We start from the raw sequence: 16424 nt of genomic DNA, 5'->3' as shown, positions 1-16424 counted from the left end.
GCTATCTCATAAGAGAACATTTTGAAATGGGTGATTGCACTAACTATTTAATGTAACTTAAAGTCAAAAACATTAGTCTTTGTTTTGTCTACTTGGTTGGTATAACTAGTGTTCATTGTCTACTAACATTATGTAATGATTGGGCAATAAATACACTAGATGTTTGTATAAATACATATATTTTCTCCATAATTGTCCATGTTTTAGATGATTGATCAGGAAATTTAGACCAGTAAGAAGTTAAATTGTGGGCATAAATCTCATCTGTTTTTTGTTTTGAGGCCTACATCATGTTTCAAAAAACTAACCAAAGAATTGAACGGAAGCAGCAACAATAATATTCACCTGTTTGAGATTTTTTCTCCAGGATATGACTCCAAATTAGTCTATACATGAATACATTTGAAAAGCATATTTTTCTCTACCACTACAACTTTAACTCGGTCCCATATGACATACCTATTGTCAATGCATAGCCCACCACACAGCCTTACGTCTGATTCGATCAAACAAACATAGTTATGTTTGTGTGCTAAGACAGAGTCTTATATAAAATGAATTTAAAATGTTAGTTGTCAAAACATCTCCTGGTATTAAAAAGTTCTACCAGAAAAAGAAGGCCAAAACTCCAGACGCATGAAAAGCTGGTAAAAAGTCAGAATGACCAGCGCTAATGGCCTTGATGAAGGCCATACATGGAGTGTCAACAGTCAGACAGATACAATAGCAAATGAAAAAAAAGCTTGTAAAAAATCTTTTCTCACAAACCCTCACACATGTAGACATACCAGGTGCTGCAGAGCTGGCCCACTCATTAGTGTGGTCATAGTCTCTTTGGCTGCTTTCTTTCGTTTCACATCAAAGTTGTCTGTTTCACAAATCCATTGTCAAGCTCTTGGATGTCACCAGCGGGGATTTGTTTTTTGAAATGAGAACTAAATGACTACCACATGGCTAACACTCCATAAGCAAGCATGGAAATTGGTGACAAGCAGCGTTTGCGTCTCCTCTAAACGGTTCAGACAAACTTCACCACAGCTTACAGGCAGTTATTTACAACATGATTCATGGCAGCGAATTGCCATGGTGGTGCAGCTATTATGAAGCTCGGTGTTGCGTCCAACAAAAGGCACTGACACTGTTCCACTTCCAAACCGACATGCCATTGTTTGGTTTGAGAGCCGAGTGCGGCTTTCTGTAGTGGACACGCAAGAGGCCAAAAACTGCGGATCATGGAGAAGGCAGCTATTTGATCAGCAAGTGAGCCCTGAGCAGGCTCTGGCTTGGCTGTTTTACCCCTGGTTACAGCTTAAATCACTAGCTAGACGACAAAACACTCCAATAAACAGGGAAATGATGAATATCAGATGTGTGATTGTGGCTCACTTTGGATACAGGTTGAAAACCACCAAATCTGAACGGCTGCCTCAAAATTTCACGCAAGACGAACATGACTGCATATAATCATAGGACATTTGATCTGGGATTCAGTCATGGGAGACTTCTAGTATTTGGCACCAAGCTGACAGAAATCTACCTGATTCCTATTTCCTTTGTGGGGAAATAAAAAAGTCTGCAAATTTGTCAAACTTTTAACAGCCGGGCTTCTGTGGACCGGCGCATGTTTTGGTCATTACTGGAAGGCGCTGATCAGCATGTCCCGGACAGCCTATCAGTTCCGGTTTAATTAGGGACGACGGAAGGATGCCTTTTCTCGCCTGACCACTAATTACACGGTGAAGGAAGGGGAAACGACTCCACCACCAACATCAAAGCTACAAAAAAAAACTAAATAAAACAACAAGAGCTGAGAACCTGACGTGTACGTTTACGTTTGATCTGACCGCCTCAGAAAAAAATATACCAGAATATGTTAAGTTACAGAAAAACATTCTTCACTTATTGACAGATGTGAATCAGCAGTTAAGCATAAATGCTTACATAACAGTTTTTCAGCATATATTTTGCAAGCCAGAGGAGCTTGCAGTTTTAACCGAATTTTGTTAATGTTTCACTTTTTATGAAGCTGTTCAGTCTTTGCAGGGAACTGTTAAGACATAAATCTCTGGGGGAGTTAAAGTGAAGCAACAAATGCCCTTGAGATTTGGCAAATGAAAAATGCAGCATCAGGATGAGGTTAAGTAAAAAACATTGGCCAAAGAATAAGGATAGGATTAGAGTTACAACTGTCTCTCTCTCAACTTTTGGCCCTTTCAGTAAAATCAATCATATTTTATTGCCATGCCTTTATTAGATTGAGGTCAAAGGTGACTGACTGCCAGCATCCTCTCCCAAAAGAAGAGAAGCATGAGAAGAGACAAGAAGGAAAAGAGTGGGAATGAAATTCCTCCTCAGCAATGCTACAGCAGATTTTCCTGGGAGAAGGGAAAACACATGTTTGCCTGCTGTGTTGACCAGTTGCTCCCAGTCTCTTGCTGACTCCGCTGCCACAAATCACCGCTCGTCAGGTCACGAAAGGCTCCCCCCGGCCTCCAACAGCAACTCCTGTGAACTCAGCCTGCCTCGTTCCCACGGGAGAAACTTTCCCATGGCTGAGTCAGAGCAGCCCACATTCAAAACATCCCGAGGAAAAAAGGAAGCTTCTGCTGGAGTTTATATCTAGGAGCCTCTCGTGGTCGATGCTATACAGCTTTCTCGCCTATTTTACCTATTTTATATAAAAACCCTACAGAAAACGTTTTGTCAAAGCTGACAACACTTTCCATAAACACTCTTACCTGCACGCCTGTGCGCCGTCCCGTTCTGCCTTGCTGCTACCTTTACATACTCTCTGCCTTCACACCCCTTCTAAGAGAGTCAAGGCAAGAAAACGAGTACTGTAATGGAGAAACCGTCCTCCTCCTCCCCCTTACTCCAAACAACAGCAGTAATCCCAAACGCGTGCCAGTAGAGCTACTGAACTTGAGTCTGCGTGAATGCGGGCTTGTCTGCTCAGCCTCTGGACTGGACCAGGATGCACTCGTTTTACTGCTGGCTTTGGTTCCTCCCGTCAACTGCCAAGAAATTTCGAAAGACGCTATATAAGGCCAAGAAAGTGGCTAGGGGCTCCTTAAGACTACGGTATCCAAAATGAGAGAGCAAAAGTCGTTCAGGGGCAGTAACTGTATCCCTCTGTATTCCTCCTTTTGCTAACACACTCTCCTCCCTTCTTTCCCTCGTAGATCTCTTTGGAAGCTGCTGACTCTACAGAGAAGGGGGAAAGGCAAAGTCTACAACTCTTCTGTTGTTGTTTCAGTTTAGCAAATTAGGCTAAATATAGACTCACTGAATTGAAAATGCATTTGATGGAATGTTAAAAAGATCATGAGGTCAGCAAAATGCTGATTCCATGCTAGGTCTAGATGGACGCTGCAGTTTGTCCGACTCTCAGCAACCAGAGGACTGTGTTGGGTAAGATTTGATGTCCAAGCTGAACCCAAACATTTCTGACAGCTTGGCATGGTTGGCCACAAGGGAGTTGGTCATGCTGGATTTGGGTTTTTCCCTGACTGTTCTGGCCAACGTTTGGATGCACTAACAACTGCCTGATAACACTGCAGCTCGAGGCTGGTCCTTATTCTATGCTTTACTCCGTCCAGAGAATCTGGACCCTCAGAAACGATTGCTCCAAGGAGGTGTGGACTGTTGATTTTTTATTTCGCTAACTTTTGGCCATAACGTATGTAAAGCATCAGCTCGATGAGACTTTCCAGAAACGGCCACAATACCTTTACCAGCAGTAAAATGTCTTAAACATTTGTCTTACTCCGATTTTAAATGCTCAATCTTTGGAATTGTGGCCAACACAAACTGGACATTTTCATTCACTTCCTCTGATGTCAAACTACAATCATTTATAGACAGACTACAACTCTAAAATGTGGAAAATTGACGTCATCGTTCACAACTCATTCTTTGCTGAATTTTAACCAGAGAAATTGACCTCAATGGGAGAAATCCCAGATGGAGCACTGACAGATTGCAGAATTGTGTAGGAAGACAACGGCCAGGCTAGTTTATAGCAAACTGCGAATGAAGACTCACAATTTAGTTTCTCAGAAAACTAAAGATAAGAGATGATTTGTAATCAGAAATGTTATCCGACTGAAAAGTGAGTCAGTGAACGATACAGTATATGCAGACAATCCTTAGTTGGGACTGTATTCAGGCCAGTTTGCTTGCCAAAAAACATAGATAGATGATTATATAAAATCACCAAGTACAAAAAAAATACTTTCTCTAGAAAAACAAGAGACCTTGTACCCACCAAAGAATACAAGCAAAACAGAACCGACCCATACCATGACGCTACCACCTCAGTGGTACATAGAAAGGGAGTAGAATATATCTGCACCACTGTGCATATTCTTGTATTTGTAAACATATTGCTAATCTTTTACGTCAGTTTTTTATTTTGAATTTAGCCTCTGAATTTTTTATTCAGAGGCTAAATTTTTCTCCTAATATCTTTATCGCCTGTTTGACAATAAAATATGCATGTTATGAAAATAAAACAGTAGTATTTTTTTTAAATCATTCAAAAGTCATAAATACGTGTTGCAAAGACCACCAGAAAGTTTTCCTTTTTAAAAGACAGATGGATGATTTATGTAGTCGCCACACTCTGGGTTTTTCAGCTCTTAAAGTGAACTTAGTTCTTGACCTCCAGATGATGACGGAGGTAAATTAGCCCATCAGTCATCAGCTAGCGCCTGGTTATTATAACGTTTATACCATTTGTCTGCCAACACTATCTCTCAGCTACTGGGCTGCGTCTGTACTGTTGAAGGGTGTTGCTATGGAAGCATGCGGCGGCAGCTCTTTGAAGTGACGTGTCTGTACCGGGGAAACAGAGTTCCTTCTGTGTTGCACGGCCGAGGAATGAAGAGGTTTGGCTCCGGTTGTTCTCAGTGTGTGCATGTGTGTATATCCCGTCGTTTCTCTTTTCTCCCTCACCGTTGTACCTTTTTTACTTTCATGCTTGGATAGGTACTTATTTTTTCTTCTTTTTTTTTTTTTTCCATGCCAACATTCCCGAACCTTCCTCATCCCTGTAGAGTTCTTAGTGCAGTTTTGGTCTCGCCCCACTTCTCTATTTTGGAAGATAAATCTGATCAAAATAAGAACCATAGATGGAGAAAAGATTCAAACATTACTAAAAATAAGCTATGAGTGCCCGTTCAGGGCTTAATCTGAAGAGGGGATTTTGGGATCAGTGATTGCAGAATCTATGAATGTTCTTGACATAATAACAAAGTTATGAAAAATATACCCTTTAAGCTCATAATGACACTTGCTATTTAATAATTGTTGGGAAGCAGCTGCACAACCCACTATCTAAACAAACTATCTTTGGCGATAATGTTTTTACTGCTTAAATGTGCTTCTCTTTTACTTAACTGCAGACTTTTTCTACAAAATCTTATGTTAGGGTGTTCAATATTCAGTGTCATATACGTCAAGGGTGGAGCAAACAAAATAAATGAAAGGCTTTGGAAATTAAAAGGCAAATTGCTGGTCTGCTCTGGTTCGGGTTGTGTACAATCCTGTATGTGAAACTCAGAGGTGTTTCTTACAAAACTGATTTAAAAAAGACAATGATCACTTTTTGTTTTTGGTTTTGATAATGCTATTGTTTGATATGACGAAAAGTTCTATATAAGTTCAATCATGCTAATGTTCTGTACAATTCTGAATTGTACAGAATTGTAAGATACAGTTTTGTCATAAGTTTTGTATTATAACCTATGTGAATTAAAATAACAGCTGTAGTAAAGCAGAATGGAATTGTTTTAGTGTCAATCAACATTGTATAATTATCTGCTCTCCAGCTCGATTTCAGCTTTTCGCAAATAAAGACAAGACAAAGGGTGCTTTAAACGGCTCAAAGTGTTCCAGCTATGTGTCCCCTAATGCCACTTTATAGAGCGTATCATTTCCAAAGCATCTAATTAAAGGCCTCTCCCATTTTCCACACATCACACAAGCGCGGATGTGGATGAAAATGTCAGGATGCTTAGATTACAAACTGTTAACCTCAAGGGTTCACAGTTTAAGACTCCCAGTCAAACGTTAAAACTGGGGCTCAGCTGTTTATGGCTTATGCAAGAAAATTCTAATCAATTGTATTATCTTTTATTTTTGACAATAAAAATTGTGTTGTGAGATGGCGTCTTGGTTGGTGGGTCCGTCCACACTTCATAAAGTTTAAATGAACATTAAATTTGAACTCACCAATACCGCAAATTTTTATTTGACCAATACAGTTTTGTTTTTTATTTACTTTTATGTGTAACTAGTCAGTGTAAAGCCAAATGTATCAGTTTGGACATTATGCATTTATAGCTCCCTTTTTAACATTCCAATTCATGGATTGCGGCCACTTTGTAACCGCAGTGTTTCATACTGTTCATTCTCTGAAATATACGACTGTAAGATGTGGAAATTTGTTCTGTGGCCGAGGTGGAATGGGAGAATTAAAACGTGCAAAATGTCAGAGACGACCGCATTCATTTAGCGAGAAACATAAACATACAATAATTGGATCTTAGAAAAAAAAAGAAAAAAGAAGTCATTTTGAGATAAATTAATCTCTGGCATTGTTGTGTACATGACAAATATTTAAACTTCATGCATTCTCGCTGGTTTTTGTCCAACCTCTTCCCATCATTCCTCCCTCTCCCTAAGCTTCCCTGCCAAACCTCGCTTGCGTATTCCAACCCGCCAGCCCAGCGAACACGACAAACCACGGGAACAGCATTCCTGGAGGCTTGTCTGGGACGCGGCTGGGATAAATCAGGAGGAATAATGAGAACGGATCTCCATAGAGGGCAGGAGAGAAAAGAGAGGATGTGACTGACTGATGCTTAGTGAGATAAAACAGAGGCAGTGCACTCTGGGTATTTAATGGCATGCTGTTTAGAGGATCTACTTGCATAGTTTGGTTGTGTTAGTGCCAAGTTTGTGTCAGGCCAAGATCTACAAGATAAATAAGAAAGAAAAGGCATCATTGAAGAAAACCAGGGAAATTCATTATTGAAATCAAGTGAAGCAATCTCAGCACTTCAGCATTGTTCACCTAAACTGAAACGAGTCCGAAAACAGATGGAATTGTGAAGAAATTCAAGGCAAAAATCTGAACTGATATTCTGTGGAGAAGAATATAACATTCACCGGATGCTTGAGCTAGTAGCCAGTGAGACGAAGTGGATTTCTGCCAAATTGAAACAACTTCCAGTCCAAAACTCTCACAATTCTCGCAAACACCAGAAAAATAATTTTATGGTTTATGGTAATTTTTTGATCACTTCGTATCAAAACGTTCCATCTTTCTCAAATTCTTACACAAGTATCACCAGTTTCTCTATGCTGATGTTGTTCCAAAGTAATCGACTGCAGGTACATTAGACTGCTGATAATCTCTTCACAGATCACCTTTGCAAAAAAGTCTGAATTATTGCTTTAAAGTGTGTACTCCAGAGTGATCTTTGAGAATCAACGACATGGAGTTAATGTTATAATTAGACAGAAATCTCTTTGTTGCCTAAAAGTTAGGGATGGATGATATATTGGCTCTATCAGATACTGAAATCAGTCCCATTTTTTTCATATGGGTCCCTAATAAAAATCCAACACATTACTTTTATTTGAGTCAATTCGATTTAATAAAATAAAAGTTTAAATTATTTTTTTTTTATCCAAAATTTTCACACAAAGATATGTCTTTTTGTTCTGTTGGAATTATTTTCTTGTCCATTGTCTGTCGTCTGATGATTACCCATGCTAACGTCACAAACGGCCTTTGCCCGGTTTCTGAGGTATTTCGCAGATTCTTCTCCTCGAATGCTTTGCATACACAGTTTTTGTTCCTATAATGATATTTCGGTGTAAGGGTGGCTTCAGGAAGAGGAGAAAAAAATAATTTTACACTTTTTTAAAATTCTCTCATTCAGTCCCAATGGAAAAAAAAACAACAAACAAACAAAAAAAAAACACTCAGCTACACTCGTTCCTTCGTCTGATTGGCTCCCTCCTTTCTCTGTCCGTCATGCCTCTGCTGCTTTCGTTTTGTTTGTTCTCGTCATGCATTCCCTGTTTGTGGTACAGTTGATTGTTGGGACGTAGAAATGGGAGAAGTAGAAACTTTTCCCAACATGGGTTTATTTCTCCTCTTGTATGATGAACATTCCACATTACTCTGTTTTTAGTCCTTACAGCACTGATGATGCCAGCGTACTTCAGAAAGAATAAATGTTGGAATATTTGCAGCGTAGCTCTTGTTAGAAAGTACTCTATGGCTGATTAGGGAGTTCAAGGCTTTGTTGATCGCAACAGATTGCAACGCTTCAAAGCCTGAGCTTGGTATAACTGCTCATTTTGGTGGAGTTTAGTGAGAGATTGGCAGGAATGAAAGTCGCCCACAGGTTGGCCTGATGCAGGCCGTGGAGGATCCAGTGGCCACACACAGGACGCACGTTTCAGATAGAGAGACATGCGCCCGAAAATGGCAGTACAAAAAAAAAAAAAATAGGTCCAATAAATAAATTGACTCCTATAAAGAGATCAATAAATACATGTAAATAAAATACTAAAATAACTTAAACAAATAAGACAAAAGATAAATTAATGTATATAACACAAAATAAAAACATAAATAAGTACATAAAAATTACAGAAAACAAATAAATAATATTGACTAATCCAAAATGCATATAAAAAATCAGGGGAATTAATTAAAAATAAATATAGAACATTTAATTGAAATAATTTTAGAAAATTTTAGATTTTTATAAACAAAAATAATAGACTTTTGGTTTTTTCATCAACTTTTCAATTTAACATCAAACTTAATAATCTTTAAAAAAAATTAACTTGCAGTTCCTTATTTACTCGCAAAAGTTTGAACAAAAAAAACTTAGACATTAAATATGACTACAGAAAGAATTAGCTATAATGTTTCTTCATAATGTGAAGAGGTCAGGTTGGAAGAGTGCAGCAGGCTCAGGGTCTTACCTTCACTTCACATTTCTTATGGCAGGACAGGCGGCATGCTGAAAGAACAGAGGCAGGTTATTAATTGATTATTGAGTTGCTTAAAATCAAAAAACAACAAAAACACAGACATATGCATGGTGTAATAGCATAATCATTTTTAATGCTGAATAACTTCTGGCTCCAGTTTTGAGAGTAGAATGCTACAGTGCTGCCCTCAAGTGGTCAAAAAAGCAATCAACCACTTTCTTTGTCTTTAAATTAGTATTTCTATATATATTTAGAGATTTTATAGTGATTTTTTTCAAATTTCATGTGATGTAAACATCATTTGATGGAGGCCAGGAGCCCTGTCCCGGTTCTGGTGGTCTTAATGAGCAGGAAGACGCTCCACATGGCTGAGGGAGGTTTCTGGTTGCCTGCGTAGTAGGAAAACACTCCCAGGTTAAATTAGGTAAACGTGTGTCATGATGATGAATGAATTACTTAGTAGCGGTGCTGGTGAAGCGCTGCCTGCTAATTATTTCAATCAGAAAGGCAAAGCAGAGAGGAAACATTTAGCTCGGCTCTGTTGAAGTTCTGATGTAACTTCACGTTTCTTTTACATCCTCTTGGATCTAGAAAATTGTTTCACGCTGCAAAAGCACTGTTTGACTTCCCAACCAAGGAGGAATGCATGTGTGTATATCAAGTTGTTTTTGATATAGGCAATATGGCTCTCACCCCGGGTGCAACTGTTTCATGTGACACTAGCATTCAAAAGAGAAAAAAGTCATCAAAGTGGTTCCTAAGAGTGGAGATATGGGACTAGTTCCAGTATTTCCCTCCAAACTTTGCATGAATGGCACCTTGGGCATTCATGTGATGTTTGCATGAATGTTTGTTGCTACTAAATGTTGGAAGAAAAATTTCTAAGAGCAAAAATGACATACAAGTCTTTTTTTTTTATCTGGTATTTCCAGTAGGGGGCACACTTCCACTAATCCACTAATGTGCTAATAGTGTAGATACATTTTTGCTTAGTGTCTATGCTAGCTTTGAAAATGTTTATCTCACTTAGCTTCCCCTAAAATAAATTCTAATGCAGTAATTTACTGTTATGTGAACTTTCAGCTGAATGAAGTTTGACAGCTGTGTTGACATCTGTTAAGAATCCTTCAAATGATTAGAGGTCTAAATTCATGCTCTTATTTTGAAGTGGATGAAAACTTAACCCAGCAGTTTCGTTTCCTCTCCTCTCATTTTCCATCCGTGATGCGGAACAGCAATAGACATTCATTCTGTACCCACAATGCATTGCTGTAGAATTACAGTAAACTATTGAAAATTAGCCTTTTTGACAAAAACATCATGGTCAAATAGGCAAAATTAGCAGCAGAGTTAGCAATGACATCAACATCTATAAAACTGATAGCATGAGTGAAAGGGCGATACATGATACATGTCTTAACACATGTTAGTGGCACGTTTTGTATCAACATGGCTGAAGTTTGCACACTAGCATTAACCAAACTAATCAATCAAGCAAATCAAATTTTATTTGTATAGTACACTTCAGCAGCAATGCATTTCAAAGTGCTTTACATTATAACAAACACAAAAACACAATTCAACAATCAAAACATTACATTAAGTCAAGTGCCATCATAAAATTCGTAATTGTTTATGTTTCAAATACAGCTCTAAACAGGTGGGGTTTTAGTTGAGATTTAAAGGCACTCAGTGTTTCAGCTGTATTATAGTTTTCTGGAAGTTTGTTAAAAATCTGTGGTGCATAAAAGTTGAATGCTGCTTCTCCTCATTTGGTTCTGATTCTGGGGATGCAGAGCAGACCAGAACCAGAAGACCTGAGGGGTCTGGAAGGTTCATACAGCAGATCTGTAATTCATTGTGGTGCTAAACAGTTCAGTGATTTATAAACTATTTTAAAGTCTGTTCTTTGAGCTACAGGGAGCCAGTGTGGGGCCTTTAAAACTGGTGTTATATGCTCTAACTAATGGTTATGATCCGTGCTTTATGGCTAGTATAGGTAACTTTTCGGCTAGCTGTTTCTTAGCTCTGCTTTGCTCCTGCTGACCCTCAAACGACCTCACTGCATCCAGTCATCACAAGTCTCGCTTTTCCTGCCCATTCCATCACACTGCCTACACCAAAAGTTGTTTGGTTTCGAAGAACGAATTTTATTACCACAAGTTTAGCCAACAAAAGACCAAAATCAGTAAATTAACAATAAAATATCTGGAAGTTGAATGTTACAACGTTTTTCTCGTTCTTTTTGTCATCTTGAATGGAAAAGCTATGCAAACAATATGTAGGAGGTAAAATCTCCAAGCTACCTGCTACTTTCTGGATGTAGTTTATGTTGGGTTTTAGCTTGTTTTTTCCTGTATTTTAGGGTGCATGAAGATTAAAAAAAGAAGATGAAAGAGAACATAATTCTCTTGTGCCCTCATTTTCTTTTGCTCTTCCAGGTCTAACTCCTTATTTCCTCTCTTCTCCCCATTTTCTAGCTCCTTTGCCTGCCTCTGCCCCACATCCCACCCCTCACCCCCTTTTTCCCTCTCTTTTGCCTCTTATCTAGGCTAATGCAGCAGCAGCCATGCTAATTTTAAACACCAAATCCTCTGCCAAAGCCCTTCACAAGCCCCATCCTCTTTCTCCTTTCTCTACACTCTTCATCTCAGCCTCAGTTAAAGCTGCTCTCTTTGTGACGCCTTTGGAAAGTGACAGAGAGATCGACTTAAGATGTGTGAAAGGCGATAAAGGGAGAAAATGAGGAAGGCAAATATTTCTCTTGGCGGGACAATGAAAAATTTGGGTTATCAAAGCATGTTGGTAACACTTGCATGCAGGAGTTTAGTCATATTTCTGCTTGTTCAGAGAAGCAATATTAGCTAAAACTTTGTTTAAATTTGACACATACACTGGCTTTCAAACAGTCAATGTGTCTGATGTAAAGATTAGGCCAAATAGATCATCGGGGAACCTATTGATTCAGGTTAGTCAAGATCAGCTGTTCTAGCTGGATGTTTACTGCCATCATCAGGACAATCAGTCAGTCAGTCAGTCAGTCAGTCCTTCCAGGCTCAGACATCTTTCTGCTTGGTGTCTCTATCCAAGTATGTTAGGTGATTTTAAGGTGATCCCAGGACAGAAGGAACTTAATCAGATACCTGAACCATTTCGGCTGACTGCTTTTGATATTGACCCTTTGCAACTTTGTCATCTAATCACGTTGTAGTGGGGCATTTTCTCCATGCTTACTAATAATGAAACAAGTAACTTCTCCACAACTCAATATTTGATTGTATCTTACTAATCTTACTTACTTATGAAGTATATAAATGTTAATCATTGATTTTTTTGTGTAAGCAACTGCTAAACACTAAAACTCACCAAAAGCCTCCTTTATAATTCCTAATTCAAATCAATGTCACAAAGAGAACATGCAGTCCTCTGTGAAACATGGTGGTGGCAACTTTGTGATTTGAGGTTATTTTTCTTCAGATGGATGTGAGGTTTTTGTCAACATAGATGAAGGAATGAAATGTTTTGGCCCCAAACCTGTCTGGGAGTCCTAAATCAAACAACACAGGACTCTAAACAGTTTTAAGAGTTGTTGCCAAAAGATGACTTAGGTAAAATAGTCACTTTTGGCAAAAAAAAAAAAAAGGCTGAATACCAGACACTCACCTTTACAGATGAGACCCTCCTTGGTGATAGCCTGCTTGCAAATATCACAACTCTTTGCCTTCTTGAACGGCTTCAGCTTGAAGGTGTGTGTGTGGACGCCCTCCAGCTCGTCGGGCTGCAGGAAAACAACAAAAAGGAAAATATCAGAGTTCAGTCTACAGAACGGAACAAGATATGCACTGATAATTTCATGCATTTATTCACTGGACGGATTGGGCCTTTGACATCGCTGGATTCCAGTGAACCAGATCTCTACTGTCACTAATGTAGCGTTTGACAGAGAGGATTTACATGCACACATCCTCATTGATTTCAGGCTTTAATGATGCATTTACTCTGAAGTTGAATGACGCTACAGCAAATAACAAGGAGGATTTTTAGGATTTCCACATATACACCATGCTAATATTTAGCTAACTGTCTCTTAGGAAGCAATAACTCACCTTAGAGTTATTCCAATGTCTACTTAAACACACTTGTTGTCATTGTCAACAAGTAAATTAGCACAATTTGAAAATAAAATAGATTCAGTCAGATTACTCTATATCTACTTGTTGACTGATAATCTACTGCTACTGATCAAATTTTATGACAATGACAAACACATTTGTGTAGAATTCTTTTTCATTAAAAATGATGATTTTTGTTGTTTTAAGTACAATTGAATCTAATAAATAATTTTTAAAAAGTGAACAGGGAGTCATTTGTTAACATACATTGGATTTTATTCATCGAATTGAATGGCTGATTCAGGATGAGGACTTCAGAGGGAACTTTGTTGCAGGATTCATTGAAAAATACTCAAAAAAAAAAAGATGGAAACACGCTTTGCATCTTTATATTTCCAATAAGTGCTTGGAGTGCAACCAGAGGACGCCAGCTTCAGAGAGAATCTGGCAAACAGAGACAATAACGCTGACACAAACGGAGGTGGTGACTGCAGCTGTGGTGTGTTTGGTGTTTTTCTTTTTATCCATCAGAGAGAATCCCCCTGAGCCACTAAACAAGTCCATTCCATGACTTATCTCATTCACTATCAAAGAACTGTTTTAAAGTGTAGTTTTTCCTGCCAAACAGCTGCATATTAATCTGCTCTGATTTGATTTGTTCAAAGTGTTTTGTTACTCAACAAAAAAATCAGAGCACATTCAACCCGTTTAGATCTCCTTCTCTCTTCTCTTGTGTCTGAGCAGCCTTCTCATGACTCATAGTAATGATGCCATTTCCTGTGTGTATTTGTGCAGCTGTGCCGCTCTGGGCTCTAGGAACCAGCATCTTGTTCCAGCTGTCACCTTGACAGGTTAAATGAAGAAAGGATTCCCTCCATGCCCGAGCCAAACTGATTCAGTGAGCCACCGCTGACGGGGAGAAAAGCTGGGATATGTAACATGTGGTCAGTCAGCAATGACTCCAGCTTCTCTTTCAGCAGATTCCATGATTTAAAGTTACCAAACAGCAGGAGTTAACAGCTGATCATATTTAGGGGGAGAAACCTCCAGAATTTAAGATAGATCTAAACCTCAAATAGACTCACGCCTTTTAGCGTTCATCCATCCATTTTCTGAACACCCTTGTCCCTCAGTGGGGTTGGGAGGGGTGCTGGTGCCTATCTCCAGCTAATGTTCCGGGTGAGAGGTGGGGTACACCCTGGACAGGTTGCCAGTCTGTTGCAGGGCAACACAGACACACAACCATGTGCACACACACACACACACACACACACCTAGGGGCAATTTAGACAGACCAATTAACCTAACAGTCATGTTTTTTGGACTGTAGGAGGAAACTGGAGTACCTGGAGAAAACCCATGCATGCACAGGGAGAACATGCAAACTCCATGCAGAAAGACTGGGGCTGGGAATCGAACCCAGAACCTTCTTGCTGCACGGCAACAGCTCTACCAACTGCGCCACTGTGCAGCCCCTTTTAGTGTTCAGCTGAGTGAAAAACTAATTACTGTTTCACTGAAAAAAACTAATGCTAAAAATAAAGGACTAAAGCTACATATTATAATAAATACCGTAGCCTTACAGGAAACACTAACAAGGGTTTTGGAAACATGAAGAAGCAATATTTGTACTTCCTCCAAGTGCTAAATGGCCTCAGACAACAACAAGCTAACCATTACAAGGTTCATTAAATATTAAAGCTGAATGGATACTGGAGGGCTATAAATATCACTTCTAGGATTTCTGACCAACGATTGGTTTGTCTAAATGAGATTTTTAAAATTCTGACTTTAAACTCAAAATTCTGAGGTCGTCCATTTCATTTTAAATCAAGTTGATTTAAAACTTTCTATTGTTTATTTCTCTTTTTGCCGAAGTTATACACTCATACAGATGAAGGTAGAGTTTCAATCTTCAGTACTATTAGCACTTTGCCTTTGAAAACACTCACAATAAATATTCTGCTCTGTTTCCAGCTTAAATTCACCCATTACTACAGTATGCACCATTATTCTTCATCCACATCATCTTTACCGTTGAGAACGCACTTCTTTTATCAAGAAGTGCATACTTCTTGATAAAAGTTATTGCACCATCATATTTGAGCTCATTTTCCTTTTAGCCTTTCATGGTTCCCCCCCTCCATGTCCCACATCTAATTTGGCTCAGAGCTTTTTTTTTCTTCTTCTTCAAAAATCTGCTTCTCATCGTTTTACTTGCTTATCTGCCCACATCTTAATGGGTTTTGTCACACTGTGACACTCTCACCAAAGCTCCGGAGAGCAATCCTGACTTTGGCTACACTGAGCTGGACAGAGCATGTTAAAGAAAATAGCACGCTAGAAGAAATTCATCTTTAATTATTGGTGATTTTTGAGCTGCTTTTGAACAATCAGAGCTGACTGATGTTTCTTGTGAAAACTGAAGGACTTAAACTGGCAAGTAAACAAAACGTGCAGGAAGAAAGGATAAGGTTAGGGTCTTTTAGACTAAAATTTAGATGAAAGTAAAGTTTTTCTTTCGTCTTTTCCTCAGGGAACCATTTATGGTCCTCTGTTATTCGTGCCATACATATTGTCCTGAGTCAATATCTCCCCCTGACCATTTTCATAGGGGTGACTAAACAAGGCCAGTAAAAACTTTAGGGATTGCAAAACTAATTAAAAAAATATATACAATTTTTTTGATTGATTTATGAAGATTACTCCATGACTAGAAAGCCTGGTTTGTTTGGGGAGGTGTGAATGTGTAATTGAACTGTAATGTGGACCAAAAATATGAACTCTGGTTCCCTCTAAGAAAACTCAGTGTCAGTTCAGTTGAAGTGAACTGAATGCATGTGGATGCTGCTACAAAAGCAGGAACCAGATACAACGCAGGGCATTCTGGGAAAACACAAGCAAAATAAATGCACAAGTTCAGTACTTTTACCAGAGATAAAAGAGAAATCCTCCAAAATCCTCTAAAATCTGACACTACTTCTTTTTTGTTTTTAGTTTTTAATGGCAGCTTGCACCCATCAATGTTGCACTACTGCCATCTCTTGGATTTGACTACTCATCATTTTCTGGCCTCACATTCTCTTCATGAACCCAACATTTTTTCAAAACACAAAATATTTTTCCTTTCTCTTCATTTCTATTCATCTGAGCAACAACATTATCTGATGCCACTCCATTTTTGTTTACATTTTGTGAAAAAAGAAGTTCCACTGGTCTTTCTCAGAGGTTTTCGTGTCTTTCCCTTCAGTAGTTCTTGGTGTAGCGCCACCACAGGCATGGAGGTGAACA

General features: G+C 38.8%; 1 protein-coding gene across 5 annotated transcripts in view; it reads right to left on the bottom strand.

Moving 5' to 3' along the window:
* The window catches only part of tns1a (tensin 1a), a 71722-nt gene that overhangs the window by 38718 nt on the left and 16580 nt on the right, over positions 1–16424 (bottom strand). For 4 of the 5 annotated variants that reach the window (XM_007567576.2, XM_016679414.1, XM_007567578.2 and 1 more), the window contains 2 exons: positions 12685–12799; positions 9013–9050 (listed from right to left, as the gene is read on the bottom strand). In XM_007567576.2, the coding sequence (XP_007567638.1) occupies positions 9013–9050; positions 12685–12799 (153 nt within the window). Of the gene's footprint in view, positions 1–2738; positions 3037–9012; positions 9051–12684; positions 12800–16424 lie in introns of those variants that run through there. The other variant, XM_007567579.2, reaches the window with a different exon arrangement.

Source organism: Poecilia formosa, unplaced genomic scaffold (assembly GCF_000485575.1).
Source record: "Poecilia formosa unplaced genomic scaffold, Poecilia_formosa-5.1.2 Scaffold210, whole genome shotgun sequence".
NCBI lineage: Eukaryota > Metazoa > Chordata > Actinopteri > Cyprinodontiformes > Poeciliidae > Poecilia > Poecilia formosa.
Note: the sequence above shows the minus strand (reverse complement) of the source record. Positions and strands in the feature narration are given on the sequence as shown.